General features: G+C 37.1%; 1 protein-coding gene across 2 annotated transcripts in view; it reads left to right on the top strand.

The window, feature by feature from the left end:
* Sgcd (sarcoglycan delta) overlaps positions 1 to 20,280 on the top strand; it is a 386,812-nt gene that overhangs the window by 271,360 nt on the left and 95,172 nt on the right. For both annotated transcript variants that reach the window (XM_027938748.2, XM_071612029.1), the window contains exon 6: positions 14,229 to 14,301. In XM_027938748.2, the coding sequence (XP_027794549.1) occupies positions 14,229 to 14,301 (73 nt within the window). The remainder of the gene's footprint in view (positions 1 to 14,228; positions 14,302 to 20,280) is intronic.

The following is a 20,280-nucleotide window of genomic DNA, read 5'->3' as shown; positions in this document are numbered from 1 at the left end:
TGGGTATTTTTGTCCTAGGGATGAAAAGCTGATCAACACAGTGGTGGTTCCTTGCCTGGAAGAGAGATCTATGAGTCCAAATTATAATTCCCAAACTCATAGCTGAAAAAGTAATACATTTAGCAGGGAGTGAGGACTCCGCAGCTAGACTGGCATGTGTTCTGATCCTGGCTACCACACCACTCCTTGTTAAACCTTTCTGTGCTTCAGTGCTCATCTGAAAGAGGAATAAAAAAATATGCACCTAATAGGGGTGCAGTGTGAATAAGTGAGTCAATCCATGAAGTGTTTTCAAAAATATCTTGCAAATAGTAAGCGCTCATTAGATGTCATAGATTGATTTGACTTTTATCCCTTCAATCTGTCTCTGAGCTCCCACAATAGTCTTGTGGGACATTCCATCTCCATCATTATGGAGTTCCATAATTGAAGAAGCATATGGATGTCATGAAAATATGGGCAGCTTGCTACTCATTGTTCCATTAAGATCATCTCTACTCAATTTCCTGACATGCCTAGTCATTTGAAATATGTCTCTGCTCGACTTCCATGCCACAGAGAGGACTTAGAAATCTTTGCTGGGCTGGAGGCCCCTGAGCTATCATTATGCCTCCTAGGGCCAGAATATAACCATCCCCTCTGAGAGGTTGCCACCCATCTAATGGTGATTCCAATGTTCCAGGTACCCCATATCTCTAAATTCTTCTAAGTAAGAGGAAACATCTACTCTCTCTGGCTTTCTTCCAAGACCCTCCCACCTTCTTCCCCTAAGGAACCAGCATACTGTCTAAAAACGATAGGCTTTTACAAAAGGCAGGAGAGGCTGCTGATTTAAATCAACTTTTGCTTTTGATTCAATGAAAACCTATCCTGAAACTCAAGTACATTTTACTAACGGAAAGAAGTCTGACCCAAAACTGTATGTACTGCATTATCCCACTTAAATGACATTCCAGAAAAGACAAAACCATAGAACAACAGTCGGAGCCAGGATTTAGAGCTCAGAGAATGGAATAACTACAAAAGGGAAGTCCAGGGAATTTTGGAGTGATAAAATTGTGCTGTGTTTTGCTTGTGATGCTAGATATACCACTGCATGTATTTTTCAAAATGCGTAGAGTGTGTTTTCCTTTATGGAAACAAACAAACAAACATCAAGATCATGCAAAATACAAAAGGGGAAAGAAAACATGAAGAGAATAAGCATAAATCAATATTTTTACAAAAAAGATCACACCATAGACAAAGTTAAAGGGATGAGTTAAGCCTTGTGATGTTAAAAAGTGGGATTCTGTTATATAAAATAAGAACTCATGCAAGGCTGTAAACCAGGCAAAAGACCTGGCATACTTCAACTTTGAACAGTTGACTTAATCGCACTAAATTGGAGAGATTATGGAAAGACCTGTAGGAAAATAGAGGAACTGTTTAGAGGATGTTCCACTGAGACTATGTAGCTATAGCCATTTACTTTCCTGGACAGCAATTTGTGAGGTATCACAATGAAAGAGATGATGATCAGCCCTAGATGAAATACCTTTTTCATTTTCCAAATTTTTCTTGCTTAAGTCAAATGTAATTCAAAATAAGGTCATGACATGGTCATTGCAGTGAAAGAAGGCACAGTCATTGATCCATCTCACAAGGTAGAATGAAATAAGTGTTCATCCAAGGAATAAGTAAGGGGCAATGAAGGAACAAAGGAAGGAGTGATTAGTGTGAGAGAGAGAAGACCAGGAGAGGCTTCTTTATAGAGGTGGCATTTGAGCTGGGTATTAGAGAATTTGATATACTAACAAGCAAAGAAAGATACTTTCTGTCTGAAAACAATGTGACCAAGATGGGGAAGTGGGATAACCAAACCTCATTTAGTAATCAGTGAAAAGATATTTCTATAGAGTAGTAATCTATAGTAAGAGTGATTTTCAGTTTATGGCCCTTTGTCTTCATGCAAAAAAGCATGAAAGGTATGATCCTGTTGAAGGTCATGGACAGTGTGGTATTAAACTTCAGATGGGGCAAGTAATGGAATTCTCTTAAAGTGGCTCAATCAAATCATAAATAGGGGCTGTTTTTATCCAATAAGAGTATTCTAATGGTAAACAGTTGCTGGCAGCTTAGTGATGCCTGGGTCAATATATCCGAAATCCTCTTTGTTTTTTTTTTTTTTTTTCTCATGGTTGAAAGATAGCTCTGGATATTCAATAAAGAAGAAAGAAGAAGTGCAGAACCAGCCACAGCAGGACCCTCCTACAGAGAATAAAACTTCCCTAATACCCCTCTCCAGTAGGCTGCTACCTACATCCTATTAGATAAAGTTGCATGACATATGGTTCCTCCTAGCTTCCTGGGAGTTTAGGAAGGCAAGTATTGAGCTGGGCACTTTGCTCCCATGAATAATTCAAGATTTGTTAGCAAAGGAAAAGGAGAAAATAGTGTTTATCCTGGAGGGAAGAAAAAACAAAAGTTAGTGGCTAAGGTAAAAATCAAGCATGAAGGCTTGCTTTCACACCAAAATTGTATTCAGAAGTTAAATCATTCAAATGTTGTAATGCTTTGAAACTTTACCACTTTTACTAAGATTTCAATGTGCTCTTTCTTGCTTTCAAGTCGTCATTATCTTCAACTCCTGTAAATGGTTTTGTAAGTTTCTCCAATTATTTTTTAGATGGTGTTTCTCCCTGGTTCTCAATTAACGTTTCAATTTCCTTCTCCATGGGAAGGCATCACCACCCACCTGCCTGGCCATAGGAATAACTGTTCTACCTCTGTTTCAATGACCAGGAAACCCTTAAAAATCATGCACGTATTGTTTTTTTCAGGTCTTCTCAGAATCCATTCACTATCTCAGCCTTGATTGCTTTCACACTGTGAGAGGCACTGGAGAACTGAGATTTCCACTGAGCACACTGTATTCACGGCTCCCATCTTACCTCCAACTCCCAGGTGAAAAGCAGGCAGAACAGAGACTCACTTGAACTTGTTCACATTGTACATATTCTCTTCCTGTTCTTGTGCACTGTTGGCCTACTTCTGGCCACCTGTCCCCTGAGAGTCTGGAGGCAATCATGGGCAATCAGGGCTACATTAATCTCATCCATGGGACATGCATCATCTCTGAAAACCAAGAGGTTTCCCTCAAGTGCAGCCCTCTGAAGTAGATATCAGACAGCATCCTCACATTGTCACTGATGTTCTGTTGTTTAACTTAGAGGCTACCTCTTCCCAGAGTGTTTCCTCCGTGTAAAACACAATCAAGGGGATGAAATCATTTGTCGGATTGTGAAGTTTTGCTTCCTATCAAAAATAATGTAGTCATAAAAAACTGAAATGAGGTTGCTTGCTGCTTGAATGGTTTCTTTTATTTTTTTCTAGCTTTGGTGTAATGATACACCAAGCATGAGTTCTGGTCTATTGGCTTCTGGAGTAGAGTTTGTTTAATTAAACCACTTGTCTCTTCATATCTAGCCTGGATGTTTCTATATGTAAATCCTAAATCTCCTTTGTGGTTTCACATTCTACACACATGTGCAAAATGTGCCTTTGATGGCAAGCCTGGCTGAGCTAAAGAGTATGGCAGAGAAAACAGCTTATTATTCTCCATTGCTAGCATTCAAATTATTTAGTGATATTCTTTCATCTCTATAGATTTACCTTCTATTTTTGTATCTTATCTTTTAACAGAATAAATAGAAAATATCCACCTTTTTCTGAGCATTTTAATGTACCAGACATGCTTAGTATTGCATTTTGTGTTATGATGTACTTCAATATATTCTTCTTCACAGTCTTCCTGGACAACCCTGAACTTTCTTTTCAAAGCACCATATGTCAAAACTCACAGCCTACACGAGCTCACATATCCGCATTATGTGTACCTGCAACCAGGCAGCTCAACCACACATGACTCTCACCAACCTGTGCCATACAGCAGCCTAGAGCATCATTAAGGGTGGTCACTAGCCGTAGCTTGCCCTTCAATATCCTGTACCCAACACTCGGTACCCAGTTCACTCACTGTATTTCGCTTGTCAAAAAATGGTAACTCTTGCCATAATCCATTTCCTCACCTCCCACTCGCTCTTCTGCCCATAGCAGACCACCTCCGCTTTTGATGTAAAGTATTCCCATGTTGCTAAATTCAGTGGACACGTCAATTCCCCGCCTTACAGCCCAGCACTGTTGAACACAAAGTGCTCACACCTCCTTGAAATACTTCTCTTCTCTCTTTTCCTTTGTTACTCTGTGCCTGATCTTTCTACCTCCAGTCTTTTCTTCTCCATTCTTCTCCTGTTTTGATGGCTCACCCTTCCATGCTCAGACTTTAAATGTTGGAGTCTCTTACAGTTCTGACCTTGGCACTCTTTCTATATTACTCGCGACATTCGTTGGATCACATCACCCATTCTCTTATCATCTACACTCCAGTGATTCTCAGTAAGACCATTTCCCCAGCAAAACCTCCTCAGACCCTCCCACACTAGGACAGGTCCTGATGAATGACCCATCAGTTCCTATGCTGTGTCATAACACATCTAACCTTTTCTCAATGTATTTTTTTCTTTTTTTAATTTATATTTTTATGGATGCATTATAATTATGCATCATATTGAGATTCATTAGACCATGATTTGATTAGTCTCATTCCTTTTCTCTCCCCTCATCCTCCTCCTTGACCCTCTTGGTCTACTCTACTGATCTCCCTTCTGTTACTTTAATTAGTACATTATAATTATACACACACACACACACACACACACACACACATTGGATTCAATGATTTGGTAGATTTCATTCCTCAGTACTTCCCTGTGCCCTCCCCTCTTCCTTCCTTCCTTATCAACTTTTTTTCTAATATTACTCTTCTAGAGAATCTTTTCAGATTTTTCTTCATCATTCTGTCCCATAAAATTTTATTATCACAGATATACTGTTTTCTGCTTATGATGTACATATGTATATATACACATAATCCATACACATACACACAGATGCATACCATGTTCTATACACAAATAGAGCAAGATCTAGTTTGACCTCTATGAATTCATTTTTTTCCTCTGGTGATATCTCCTTCATTGAGAATAAATGACTTATGGTAATTTTATTTTAAATTTTTATTTAAATATTTTCTATATTATCTGTCTAGCTATAATAAAACCTCTAAGGGCAAAGATAAATCTCCCTGAATATTGCCTCAACATTGTACCACGCACACAGGTACATATTTGCTCCATATTGATAGGCAATAAATACTATAACACTTGGAATTGCTACCAATTATAGATACATTCTGAATTTTTAAAAAATAATTTGCAATTCTGCAAAGAAGTCTGAGCCTGTTTTTCCCCATAAACTTTGATGGATGGGCCCTTTTATAAACACTTATTGAATTAATTAGTTATCTGTACATTTTAGGTTAGGAAAATCTGTCCTAATTCCTGAAAAGAAAATATTTGGTGTGTATCCTAGAAACTACTTGTAATCACTGCAGATGTTTTGCATTAGCAGTTTATTAAATGCCACCAGGGAAGATACACTGGGATTAAAGCATCCCAACTGACTTTCCCCATTATTTGAGACAGTCTGGTGTCTCTGTACTGCTCCTAGCTGGAGAGGCCTCAGAAGCTCACAGCTAGTTCAGTGTGCCAACCCTCGATAGTTGTGAAAACTCTGTACTCATTGATTCTTTTTAAATCTCTGATGAAGCATTCCCCTACCTGTTTCCTTTAAAAGAACTTTTCACTGCATGTTACTTTTAGGAAAAAAATAAAAGTTCACATTAGTAATTAAGTATCATATATATATATATATATATATATATATATATATATATATATATATATATTTTCATATATATATATATAATTTTTTTAAAAAAATTCTTAAAATATTAACTTTGAGATTGGTTCTTTTCCATTTATTAGAATGATTTGATCATCATAAATTTTTATCAGCATCATGAGGTTGTCATTATAATTTTTCTGCCCAATGTTTCTCCCAAGTCCCATTTTTCTGACAAATTTTATAAATCTAAGTTTTTCTTTCAGTGTCTAGACCACAGAAATTTTTAATACATATGGTTTTAGGCACTTCAGTATTTACTGTTTTCCATAAGATTTCATTTCCCCCAGGTTTTTGGAGTTTCAGTTACAAAGTCTTTGGGGTTTTTTTGTTATTTTTTTAAGTTAGTTTCATCCATAATTTTACTCTCTACTATTTTATTCTCTTACAAGATTTATTTTCTGGTGATTATTTCTACCAATTAAGTGAAGTTTAAATTGGACAAAAATCTGTTTACTTTTCTTTGTTTTTTCCTTAAACACTGAGAAAATGCTGAGTAAATTCCTTTGATATTTCAGGATTGTTTTGTTTTTGCTTCAGGTAAAGGAGGTGACTAAAGATGGTTAACTGTTAGATCCAGTTGTAACCTCATCCAGTTTTAGATTTAGAGCAACATCTCTGATACTTCATTCCTCATTTGACATCTGAAAAATTAGAATTTAGAGTGGTCATGGGGTTTTCCTAAAATCACAGAGAAAGGCCTGGATTTCAGGATTCTCTATGTCTAGGACACCTTGAGGGGAAAGCATGACAGATCGACAGAATAGACCTCAAAACTTGAGCATCCTTTCTAAAGAGGAGAAGCTGGCTTTTTCGTTACCATGGTAACAGAGTGCATTTGAGATTTTTCAACAAGTATACCCCCTACCTGTGCTAGTAGGAAAAAGAGCCATTGAGCTGATCCTTATGGTGATTCAAAACACTTTAGATAGATCCTGTCTCATGCCTTATAAGTTCCTGATTGATTGTGTGGAATTAAGTTATTGGGCAGAGAACCAGCTAATGGAAACACATTGATGAAATCATTTTTTAGGGACATTAAATGGAACTTAAAATAAAGCTGAAATGGCTTTATGGATTTTTCAGTCAAACTGTTTATGAACATTTATTGCCAGTAAATTATATTGTGTCAAAAGAGGGAATCAGTAGGTATGGCTTTAATAGAAAGAAACCTTTTTGAAATAATAAAACTGAGAATAATGTATTATCCAGGAATGAATAGAGGATGGAATGGGAAATTTGTCCTGATGGATGGTTGTCCACTGTGCCGCTTTGGAGAAGGAGAAAAATGGTGTGTAAAATCAGATACCTGATAGGACTTGGAGAGAAATGCTCCCTTGGAAAAATAACAAATGTCTTATCTCATCGTACATGTGAATTGTTTTCAGGAGAAGGGTGACTGGGGATTTAGCAAGGGTTGTTTGAGGGCAGAAGCACTGGCATTTGCTCAGGTCTCACAAGATGAGTAAGTAGACAGCAAATGGCTTAGAAAGCTGAGAGTTGAAGACTATAGTTCAGATGCCAGTCTTTGACTATAGGAAAAAGTTTTCATTTCCCTGAGTCTCAGATGCCACATTCATACTGACAGGTACTAAAAGTCCCTACCAGAGAGGGTTTCTCTGTGGGTCAAATGAAAAACTAGTCAATATAGTTTCAAGTTCATAGTCAGTGATTTAAAAATATTGTTTTTGAAATCATTGTGAGAATTGGGATAAGAAGAAGGAAGAATAAGTCTCATAAAATTTTATTCCTAGTAGATTTTTATTGATTATCATCTACCGATTGCTATGCACCAGAGTTCTCAATCTCCCATGATATCTCTCTAGGAGCTAAAGGTACTATACATATGCCTTCTTTTCAGAGAAGAAAATCCTCTGTCAGAGAGAGTAAGTATCATGTCCAAAGTCAGTTACCAAATGAGAGACTTTGATATCTTTCCTTTAAAATTATGTCAATAAGTATGTCTTTTGGTATGTAAGATATATGGGCCCCCTTGGCTAATCCAGTAAACTAAAACCAAAAGGTATTTGAGTGGACAGTGGGAGCTGAGGAAGCTTGAGGATCTTGCCCTTCACTTGCACCCTACATGCAGAACCTGTCAATCATCCACATCTCCCTGTCAGTCCATCCCCTAGGGCTGGCTTGACTTTCACCACATTGCCCTGGCATTGAGGAGACAGAGCGCTAGGAGCTGTGAGTAAGAGTGGGCTCTTAAGTCCGCTGGCTGTATGTGAATCTCTGAGCTATACCTAACTGGGTATGTGACTGTGAGACGCACATGTTTGTTATGTTTTTCTTTCCACATTTTTATTAGATTATCGTTGTACAGAGTGATTTGTTTTTACATATTAGGACATGCACACAATATAACAATATAATTTGGCCAATATCACTGCCTAGCATTTTCCCCTCCCTGCCCTTTCCCACCTCCTGGTCCCTTTCCTCTACTGATGTCCCTTTGATTTTTAGGAGATTCACCCTTACCTTTCTTTTTCTTTTACCTCTCAAGTTTCCACATATAAGATGAAACATACAACCCTTGATCTTCTGAGTTTGGCCTATTTCTCTTACAGAGTTGTCTCAAGTTCCATCCATTTTCATACAAATGCCATCTTTTAACGTTTCTTTTTTTAAAATTTATTTATATGTGACAGCAGAATGAATTACAATTCTTATTATACATATAGAGCACAATTTTTCATATCTCTGGTTGTAGACAAAGTATATTTATGGCTGAATAAAATGCCATTGTGTATATATAACACATTTTCTTTATCCATTCATCCATTGATGGACAACTAGGCTGGATTCACAGTTTGGCTATTGTGAATTGTACTGCTATAAATATGGGTATGCATGGATCACTTAGTAAGATGATTAATTCTCTAGGATAAATACTGAGGAGTGGTATATCTGGATCATATGGTGGTTCTATGCCTAGTCTGTGAGGTAACTCCATGCTCATTTCCATAGTGCATGTCTTAATTTATAATCCCACCAACAATGTAAAAGTATTCCTTTTTCCTCCACATTCTGTCCAGCATTTTTTTTATTATTATTATTATTATTATTATTATTATTATTATTATTATTATTCCCAGGGAATGAACTCAGGAGCACTCAAACACTGAGCCAGATCCCCAGCCCCATTTTGTATTTTATTTAGAGATGGGGTCTCATTGAGTTGCTTGCACCTTGCTGTTGCTGAGGCTGGCTTTGAACTTGAAATCCTCCTGCCTCAGCCTCCTAAGCCACTGAGATTAGAGGAGTGTGCCACTATGGCCGTCTATTATTTGTATGTCTTATGACTGCCATTCTGATTGGTATGAAATAGTTTTGATTTGCATTTCCCTACTTGCTAATGACATTGAACATTTTTTTTCATGTTTTTTTAGCCAGACAAGTCTGTTTAATTTTTTTCCCATTTATTAATTGGGTTGTTTTGTTTTTGGTGTTAAGTTTTTTTAATTCTCTAGGTTATTATTCCTACATTAGAAGAGTAGCTAGCAAAGAATTTCTCCCATTCTGTAGGGTTTGTCTTCACATTCCTAATTGTATATTTTGCTATGAAGATACTATCCCATTTATTAACTCTTGGCAATATTTCTTGGACTTTGGGGTTCCTATTGAGAAAATTATTGCCTTGCCTATATGCTGGACTGTTAACCCTATGTTTTTTTTTTCCCTAGGAGTTTTATATTTTCTGGTCTAATTCCAAGATCATTGATCCATTTTGAGTTAACTTTTGTGCAGGAAGAGAGATAAGGGTCCAGTTTCATTCTTCTATATATGGACAGCCAGTTTTCTCAGCATCCTTTATCTAAAAGCCTATTTTTTCTCCAATGTATGTTTTTTGCCCACTTTGTCAAGGATCAGATGACTGTATGTTATGGTTGGCATGTGAGAAGTCCCCGAAAAGCTCACCTGAGAGACAATGCAAGAAGGTTCAAAGGAGAAGTAATTGGGTTGTGAGAGTCTTAACCCAATCAGTGAATTAATCCCCTTACAGGGATTAACTGAGTGGTCACTGAAGTGGTAGGGTGTGGATAGAGGTGGGAATTGGGGGTATGGCTTTGGGGTATATATAATTTACATCTGGAGAGTAGACTTCCTCTCTCTGCCTTCTGATGATGGGAGTTGCTTCCTTCTGCCGCACTCTTCTGCCATGAAGTTCAGACTCACCTCAAGCCCCAGTGAATGGAGCCTGCTGTCTATGGATTAAGACCCCTGAAATCGTGAGGCCTCCAATAAACTTTTCCTCCCTGAAAATTGTTCTAGTTGGGTCCTTTTAGTTACAGCTGTGAAAAATCTGACTAAAATGCTGTATCTATGTGGACTTGTCTCTGTGTCTTCTATTCTGTACCATTGGTCTATGTATCTGTTCTTATGGCAGTGCCATGCAGTTTTGGCTACTATGGTTTTGTAGTGTAATTTGAAGTCAGATATTGTGATGCCTCCAGCATTGTTTTGTTGTTTGATATTTTTTTTTTTTTTTTTTTTTTTTTTTATGTTTTGTTTTGGGCTTAAAATTGCCTTTGCTATTTTTTTCATTCTTCCAAATGAATTTTAGAACTAGTTTTTTCTAGCTCTGTGAACAATGTCATTGGCATTTTGATGGGTATTGCAGTGAATCTACATATTGCTTTTGATAGAATGGTCATTTAAAAAATATTAATTCTGCCTATGCATGAACATGGCAGGTCTTTCCACATTCATGTGTCTTCTTTAATTTATTTCTTTAGTATTCTATAGTTTTCATTGTAGACCTGAGGTCTTTCACCTCCCTGGTTAGAATTAGAATTATTCCTAGGAGATTTTTTTTTTTAATTTCTCTCTCTCTCTCTCTCCTCTCCTCCCTTCTTTTTCTTTGAAGCTATTGGTAATGAAAGTATTTTCCTGATTCATTTCTCAACAGATTCATTGTCAGTATATATAGGAAAATTATTGATTTTTGTATGATGATTTTGTAGCCTACCACTTTGTCAAATATGTTTATTAGTTCTAGCAGTCTTTTAATGGAATTTTTTTAATTTGGATCTTCTAAGTATAGGATCATAGCATCTACAAACAGCGATAATTTGACTTCTTCCTCTTCTATTTTTTAAATTTTTTTAGTTGCAGATGGATACAATACCTTTATTTTATTTATGTGGTGCTGAGGATCGAACCCAGTGCTCCAAGCATGTGAGGCAGGTGCTCTACCACTGAGCCACAACCCCAGCCCATTCCTCTCCTATTTTTATCCCTTTTATTTCCTTCCTTTGCCTAATTGCTCTGGCTACTATATGGATGGTGAAAATAGACACCCTTGTCTTGTTCCATGATTTAAAATTTTTCCCCATTTACTATGAGGTTTGACTTTGGGTTTTTTCATATATAATTTCATGCAGTTGAGGTAGGATCCTTCTATCCCTACTTTCTTCAGTGTTCATGTCATGAATGGGTGCTGAATTTAGTAGAAGGCCTTCTCTACACCTATTGAGGTGATAGTTATTTTTGTCCTTAATTCTATTTGTGATGAACTGCATTTATTAATTTGCATGTTAAGCCATCCTTGCATCTGTGGACTAAAACCAACTTGGTTATTATGCACAGTCTTCTTAATATGTTATTGAGCAGGAATTCTCTAATATTTTATTAAGGATTTTTTTATCTAAGTTTGTCAGGGATATTGGTCTGTCGTTTTCTTTCCTTTATGTCTCCATATATGGTTTGAAAACCCACATGTTATCAGCCCTGGACTCCTTATCTATAGATTAAGGGGTCCCTTGATTTCAGGAGGAGACTACAGGCATTTTTTTTCTCAGTTTACTTAAAAGAATTGTGTTTTTGTTTAGCTCAAATAGTCTTCCTTGATTGACATGATTTTTAATTTTAGAGGTGGAATCAAAATACTATTTTGGAATATAATTTTGGACACTCATTCAAATTTTATTGCATTGTGTAAGGAGGCTTAAAACAATAAAAGTACTCCCATAGAAGTTGAGGTACCAATTATAAATCAAACAGCCATGACAATGGGTGAAACCTTAATCTTCACTGTGTACAGTAGCAGTTCAAATAATGAAGGCGATCCGTGGTCGGTACTAATTGCCATGTGGATAAATCAGATGATTAGGAATGGTTTAAATTGATGTTATAGTTTCCAAGGAATTCTGGGTAGAGAGGGAATTTTAGCTACAATTAAAGAATGAAGACAACATAACCAAACAAATAACTATCCTTGCCTTATTGACATATACAATTGTTCTTTTAGTCATAGGTTTAAACCTAGCGCACAAATGGCCATGGACTAAGGATCTCTGAGTTTCAAAGGGAAGTTCCTGCTCAATGTGACAGTGATAGATTGATAGATGGAAGTTGCTCTAGAACTGATAGGAGTTGATGCTGTGAGGGGTTAAGGCATGCTCTTGGGTTTTAGACTGTCTGGGGCCATATACCCAAGTGTCACTCATTATTCTGTGACTTCTAGGGCTGTCAACCTAGGCAGCCTCCACAGGACCTCTTGTCTATGCATTCGACAAAGTATCACAAAATGTTGGAAATGGATGGAATGTATACTCTGCAAAACCAAATTTAACACATGTTTAACAAAAGCTCCAAAACTACACTATATAATCCAATCCATTCTGATTCCGATATACAGAATACAATAAAGTTAAAATCATAAAGACAAAATTAATAATTTATGCATAAGAAAATTATGACATTCTTCTGAAATTCACATCAAAAATGTTGTTTTTTTTTAATGTTTATATTTCAATGTATTTGAAACGAGACAGTTTAGAGTCTTAAAAAGGATGTCTAACAGACTAAGAAAGGTCTTCAATGGCCCTACACTTAATGTCTCTTTGCCTAATGCAATTGTTAATTTTAATGGATTGTTACAGGAAAGAAATGAACTAGTGCTTATGAATATAAATTATGGAGTCTACAATAGTCACTTAAAATGGTAGCTTAGAAATAGTTATTGTTTTCTTCAAGCTGTTCCTTTAAGGACCATATGTAACATTAAGTAGATGCATTATTTCCTGATTGTACTTACAGTAGTCTATTACTCTTATCAAAAAAACTGGACTTATAATTATTCCAGGATAAATAATTCATTTTCCTGGACTTATAATTATTCCAGGATAAATCTAGATTTGGAATAATAGTGGTGAATGGAGGATTTCTGCACATTTTAACAATGCAAGAGAATTCTAGAAATCTACACATGAATGCAAAATAGTTAATCTCTCCTAATAGCATGGGCATATAGCTCAGTTGGTAGAGTGCTTGCCTTGCATGCACAAAGCCCTGGGTTCAATCCCCAGCACACACACACACACACACACACAAAACAACAATAACAACAAAAAACCACCAAATACATAAAACAAACTTCTTTACTATAAAGTATAAGAGAGGACCTTGGCTCCATTTGCTTTGTTTTTTGTTTCAAGAAACTCAGGATGGAACCTAGGGCCTCATGCATGTTATATCCCCGGCACTTTTAATTGTTGTTGTTGTTGTTTTGAGACGGGGGTCTCAAAATAATTCTCAAGATGGCCTCAAACTTAACAATCCTCCTGCCTCATCCTCCCAAGTAGCTGGGATTAGAGGCATGTGCCACATACTCAGCTGTCTCAGCTAAGTCTAATTGAAAAACTAATATCCAGTGCAATTGTCTGTGATAAACTGAGGTTTAAATGATTTGAAAACACTTTGGGAGTGTACAAATCAGATAATCACAATCTTTTATGGCTGGGAGTTTCAGCCGGTGTTGACACATTGTAAAGATAAAGGTTTATAGTACAGCTAAGCTAAATGTCTAGATAGGGTGGGTGATCAATGTTAATACCTGAAATGTGAAAGCATTGAACTTCAAACGGTAGGTCACGATGCTCTGTTTGTTTGTCTCTCCCAGAGAATAATACAGAACTTTATTTACTTTAGGCAAATACTGCGATCTAACCTATTGCTTAGATGTCCAAGGGGTTATGTGATTTGTGCCCCACATTGCCATCAGAGGGTTTCAGCTGTTGTATTTCAAAACATTTGCAGTTAGGTGGCTATTAATGGTTTATGAGAGTCAGACCTTGCAATTTATTTCTAGGCATCTTTTTTAAATTTCTTTTTAATTTATTTTTTTTTTAAGCCAAGATGGAATTTGCCTCATGGCCTCACTCTGATCTCAGCAAGAACACTTTCAAAAGATATTTCTTGTTTTTTTCAAATGTTGTTTGCATGAGTTGATTCAATGCTCTCTCATCAGGAGCCCTGAAGCCAGTGCTCTTGGGTTGTATAATGGATTCACTACACTTAGCTCCAGTGTGTTGATGGTACCCCTAGGTGATTCTGCCAACATTTCCAATCTCTGTTTTCTTTTCTTTTGTTTACAGGAGCTGAGGGCACAGTCTTCCCTAAATCCATAGAAACACCTAACGTCAGGGCAGACCCCTTCAAGGAACTAAGGTAAGCTTCTGACCTGGATTTGCATTGATCAATTGCAATTATCTTACTCTGTGCAACAGACCCATGATTCATTTCGAATTATAATGATAGTGTCACAATGTGAATATGTAAGCCAGGAGAGGTGGGAGATGACTAAAGATAAACTTTACCTGAAAGAAAGATTTGCTGAATAGTTAAGAATATTAAGGTCTTGGGGTGAGAGGTCGCCAACTTTGCATTCGTGAAATTCAGATTCATTGATTTGCTGCTGTATTTATGGTACACAAACTGATCAGTTACAAAACTATACAGTAATTGGTGTTGATCAGCTCAAAGAAAACTGCTTTCTAAAGGAAATTAATGTCTAAATATAATACTGGTATATTTCTATGTACCAAACTACCTATTTCTTTGGGTAGAATGTGGCTAGAACGACATCCTCTGGGTATTTAGCCATTAGTATGCTGCTGAAGCAGAGGAAGACCCTGGGAAACCCACTGCTCACTAACACCAACTGTGGAAAATGAGAAAGAACAGCAGACAGGGAGACTGACGTAGCCTGAACCCATTCTAGCCACCAATGAATCAACTCTGGTCCTCCAAACACACATAAAAATGTGATCTGTTGATATAAATTTAATTGCAATTTCTATGATATAATCATAACCATGAAGAATTCAGTGAATGCTGGCTTTCTTCATCTTGGTTCATATTTCTTTTACTTAAAACCAGGGATATGTAACCAATGACCATGAACAGCTTTGAGTAACTGTTTCATGATAGACACCAATCCCAGGCGAAGGTATCTGCATTGCACAAGTCTTACCAACTTTTATGATGCTGTCTGTCCTTTGCTAAGACAGAAACAACCCCCTAGCAGCTTCTATTCATTTAACAGGAACACTTCTCAGTGGTGGAAAATAAAACTCGTTAGAAAAACTGGAGCTGGTTTTGCAAAGCCTGTAAGTCTTTGTGACTGTAAAGAAATAAACTTGGCCAAAAGAAGAGCAAAGCTCCACATACATAAGGGCTATCGTATTAAAGTTTTACCACATTTTCTAGACTAGCTTTTTTTTTCAGCAAAACTTCCACATGCCAGAGATTACCTGACTCCCTGCCAGTTACCTGACTCACCTCTCCTTCCAGCACTGAAGCTGGAAGTCACTCAGGACTTCCTTTCAGGACTCTTGAGAGAGCTCATTCTGGGAGTGCAATGTCTCATGTCTGTGATGTAAGAACTCTTTCCGGATGAGGTAATGAATGAAGGGCTGGTCTGATTCTCTTCCTTTCAACAGTCCTTAGCAGGATCAGATTTCTGACAGAACTAGTTAGTGCTGCCCAGCCCAGAGAGAAATTCTCTCAAATAAAGCTGAATTCTAAAAGACAATATTGATGTCCACCCCCTATGGAATAAGCTCTTGGTTACATGAAAGATTTGGAAAATGTAACAGGAAAGAATTTAGGCTAACTTGATGTTAAGCAGCAAAAATTACTCTTCTGTAATTAAAAATAAATCCAACTCAAACCACTTCCCCTAAGGAGGGGAGAGAACTCTCAAATAATCAGAATAAAAAATAGACAGATGATCTGAACAGACATTTCACAAAAGTGGCTACATAAATGGCCAATAACTATTTTTTAAATGTTCATCATCACTGATTATCACGTGATGGAAAATAGAATCACAATGAGAGATTGTGTCACCACAGTTAGAATGGCTGTAATCAAAAAGAAAAACAAATAAATAACCAGTGTTGGCAAAGATGTTGAAAAAGGGAGAATTCTCATAAGCTATTAGAGGAAACGTAAATTAGTACATGTAAATGTAAATCACCATGGAAAATAACATAGAAGTTCTTCAAAAAATTAAAAATAGAACTACCTTATGATTCAGCTGTCCCACTGCTGGGTATATCACCCCCCGCCCCAAATTATATCACTTTATCAGGCACATACCTGCACTCATGATTATTACAACAAGATTCCTAACAGCCAAGATGTAAAATCAACCAAGGTGTCCTTCAATAGACAAACGGATTTAAAAAGTGATGTAAATGTCAGTTGTGTTAGTCAGTTTTCAATGACTATAACAAAATTCTTGAGAAAATCAGTTCAAAGCAGAGAAGATATATTTTTTGTTTCATGGTTCCAAAAATTTCATTTCCTGGTCACTTGGCCCTATTGTTTCTTGGCCCAAGGAGAGAGAGAATATTAGACCAGAGGGCGTGATTATAGAGGAAAATTTCTTGTCTCATGGTGGCCAGAAAGCAAAGTATGAGAGAGAAGAAGGAGCTGTGAACAAAATGTACCTCAGTGACCTACTTCCTCCAACTCAGCCCCATTTCCTAACATTGCCAACACCTCTCAGTAGCCCATTAAGGGGCCTGGGGTTGTGGCTCAGCAGTACAGCGCTTGCCTAGCATGGGTGAGGCACTGGGTTTCATCCTCAGGACCATATAAAAATAAAATAATAAAAAATAAAGGTATTGTGTCCACCTACAACTAAATATTTATATATACAAAAATAGCTCATCAAGGTATGAATTGAAGCCCTGGTGACCCAATAACTTCCCAAAGGCCCTACCCAAACATTCACACATGAGCTTGTGGTATTCCAAATCCAAACCCTAACATTAACCAATTCAAAATCAGAAACTGCAGAAGCACTTTATTTAGAGTCTTAAGGAGACACAGGTTTAGATCTCTCTGAATAAGTGTTCCTGGGAAGGCAAGAAAGGGTGAGTTTCTGTCGTCTATTGAATGTTGAAAAGGAACCAAGGTTACTTAACCATTAGGGGGTAAAGATAAGAATGTATAAACAGAATGGAAGTATCCACAAATCAAGAATATCCTCTTGACATGTATCTTGAACCTCTGGGTACAATGTAACCATCCAGTCATACCTACTGCCTACAGAGAAAGAGTAGAGATGACCAAAATTCACATCCCAGCAGCTAGAATCTGCAGAAAGCCCTATTTCCTTATGTTTCTCTGAGTCCATTTTGTAAAACCCTTTCAACATTGGTTCCATTGTGATTTTCCATTTTTTTCACAATGTAATGGACTATAACTCAGTCATTAAAAGAATGCAATCTTGGCCAGACATGTGGGGCAGACCTATAATCCCAAAAGCTGGGGAGGCTGAAGCAGAAGGATCACAAGTTTGAGTTGAGACCAGCCTCAGCAACTTAGTGAGACCCTGTCTCAAAAAGCTAAGGAGTAGCAAAGCAATTCTGGGTTTAATCCCCAGTACCAAAAAAATAAAGAGAGAGAGAGAGAAAAAATTATACCTTTACATTTCTGGCAACATGGATGGGACTAGAAAATGTTATGTTGAATGAAATAAGCCAGACAGAGAAAGACAATTAACTTCATAGAAGTAGAGAGTAGAATAGTGATTGTGATTGCTAGAGATTAGGAAAGGTGGGGGAAAGGAGAGTGTAGGAGGCTAGATAACAGGAACCAAAATACAATTACACAGGAATAAGTTCTAACATTCTACAGCCCAGTACAGTGTATATAGTTCAAAACACTTTATTATGTACTTTATTGAGAATGAAAAGAGAGGAATTCCAAATTTCCCAATACAAAGAAATGATACTTAAGACAGAAATTCTCATTAACCTCATTGAATTGTTACACATGGTTTACCTGTATCTAATTAACTCACTATTCCCCATAAACACATACAAATCAAAAGGCACAAGCTCCATGCATTCCTCTGCTTTAGATATCTGTGTCCTGAAGAATATAGAACAGAATATTCACCCTTGTAATTCTCTAGCAGCACTGAGAATGTCAGTGCAGTTTCTCTAGGAAACCCTGCAACTTGCCTTAAAAAATTAAATCTCCATAATTCATGAGTAAAGCTAAGTCTAGTGAAACTGCAGAAATGAAGGCTTCAGGTAATGGCTGAATTTTCCTTGCTTATTCTAAACTTATGAGCATATTCTACAGAGACTAGAAATAAAATTTTCTTATCTGCCTAAAAATATTTCCTGTTATCCCAAAACCGTTCTTTTGTTTGTCACTTTAGCTCAAATCACGAGAGCCTAGATTGATGCAGGCACCTACAGAGTCAAAATCTAGCCTTTTCATCCTCTGCAATTTTTTATTTGTATTTTTTAAAAATATTTTTTCATTGTCAATGAGGTTTATTTTGTTTACTTACATGTGGTACTTAGAATCGAACCCAGTGCCTCACACATGCTAGGCAAGTGCAAAATCACTGAGCCACCCCCCCCCCAAGCCCACTGTGTTTGTTTTTTAAAGGCACTTTGCAGGAGGGTCTCTGACCCACTGGAAAGGTAAGCAGCTGTAGTTCACAGACTAACCAGACCAGTGTGTCTACGCGTCACTTACGTTATCTGTTTAATGATGCCACATCTTACTCTGCTATTGATTGGTATTGACCTTGGATACTGAGTAAATAGGTAATGAAATTGGAGACCAAGTCTCCTGTCCTCTGACTTTAGAGTTGAATGGTTCTTACTTGGCCACATTCATGCTTCTTCTAGACTCAAGAAAACTGAGGAGTTTAAGTGAGATCCCTGGGCTCCTACCAAGAGGTAGAGATGGATGAAGCACTAAGGAGCAGATGGGTCTGCTCCTCAGAGGCAAGGCAGTGGAGGGGAAGGAGCACATCACTGAGAGCCAGGTCCCCAGAGCAAACTTACTGCATAGGCTCCAGCTAACCAAGGAGCTTTGCTCTGTAAAACTGAGGACCACTTCCAGCTCCAAGCAGTTAATCCCTTGGTAGTCTTTCAATTTTTTGTTTTCAAATTATTTTAGATTTAAAGAAGAGCTCTAAAATCCATAAAGATCATTCCCACCTATGTGTAACTCATTTTTCCCCTCATATTAACATCTTAAAGTCCTAGAATATCCTACTCTGTGTTAAGATTTGTTAAAAGGATTGCAATCACCTGAAGGTCTTGTAGATTAAAAAACATATAAAAGAGTCTTAACAAAAAAGCAGCCTGTCGAGATGTGAATTCATTGATCTTAAAATTCCCACTGAAGTTAAGTAGGAATGCTTTTCAGTAGGTTTTTTTTTTTTTTTAAATTTTATCTCTAATGTTCTAGACAAAGATTTTCTTGGTCTTGTTTGTTATTTATGATAAACAAATTGAGTCAAAAAAAAGTGAGAAAATTGCATCTGTCTTAGAAAGCTTGTCCTCTGGGATCATTTTTGTGTCCTCAAACCTCTGTCTGGGCTGCTACAGGTTTTTTTGTTGTTGTTGTTTATTCTCTTGGTTTTTGTTTGCTTGCTTATTAATGAAAACCAGGTTTGAGGCGTCTGGCATTTCTTCCTAGAAGGTCTGTTGCAGGAGAGGAAGCTTCTTGCTCCCTGGAGTTCAGTTGATTCCTTTCCTATTCAGAGTTGCTGGAGTTCTGGTTTTGCAGTGTTTCTTAAGATGTTTGTAAATAACCAGAGATGAGCTCAGATTCATTCTCTTCTCTCTCTCTCTCTCTCTCTCTCTCTCTCTCTCTCTCTCTCTCTCTCTCACACACACACACACACACACACACACACACACACACACACCATTTGTTTCTCTCCAGACAAATAATGAGGGTTACAAAGGTCTAAGCCAAACCTCTCTCTCTGGCAGTGTATGTTGATTTTACCCCTTCAGGGTTATTCTGAAATAATGACTCATTGTCCTAGATTCAAGACTGTACTTAAAAAATATACCAAGCATTGTACCCATCCTTCGACATAAGAAAAACTAACTTTGAATAGAAATTGGATTCTAATAAATTCATGATCTTTGAACATAAATGTATTATATGTTCACTGGCTCGTTTTTTTTTTTTTTCTTCTTCTTTTTCTGGAGTCTATATAAAAGAAAAATGAAAAAAAAATCACGGATATTAGGCTGTTCATGATCTGAAGCACGAAATAGGCCACTTGGTTTTGCGTACGTATTTTCTATAAGAACATAGGCTGCCTTTGAGTGTTCTAAGGATTCCTTTCAATTGTGAAGTTTCCTCATA

This window comes from Marmota flaviventris, chromosome 5 (genome assembly GCF_047511675.1).
Source record: "Marmota flaviventris isolate mMarFla1 chromosome 5, mMarFla1.hap1, whole genome shotgun sequence".
In the NCBI taxonomy this organism is placed as follows: domain Eukaryota; kingdom Metazoa; phylum Chordata; class Mammalia; order Rodentia; family Sciuridae; genus Marmota; species Marmota flaviventris.
Note: the sequence above shows the minus strand (reverse complement) of the source record. Positions and strands in the feature narration are given on the sequence as shown.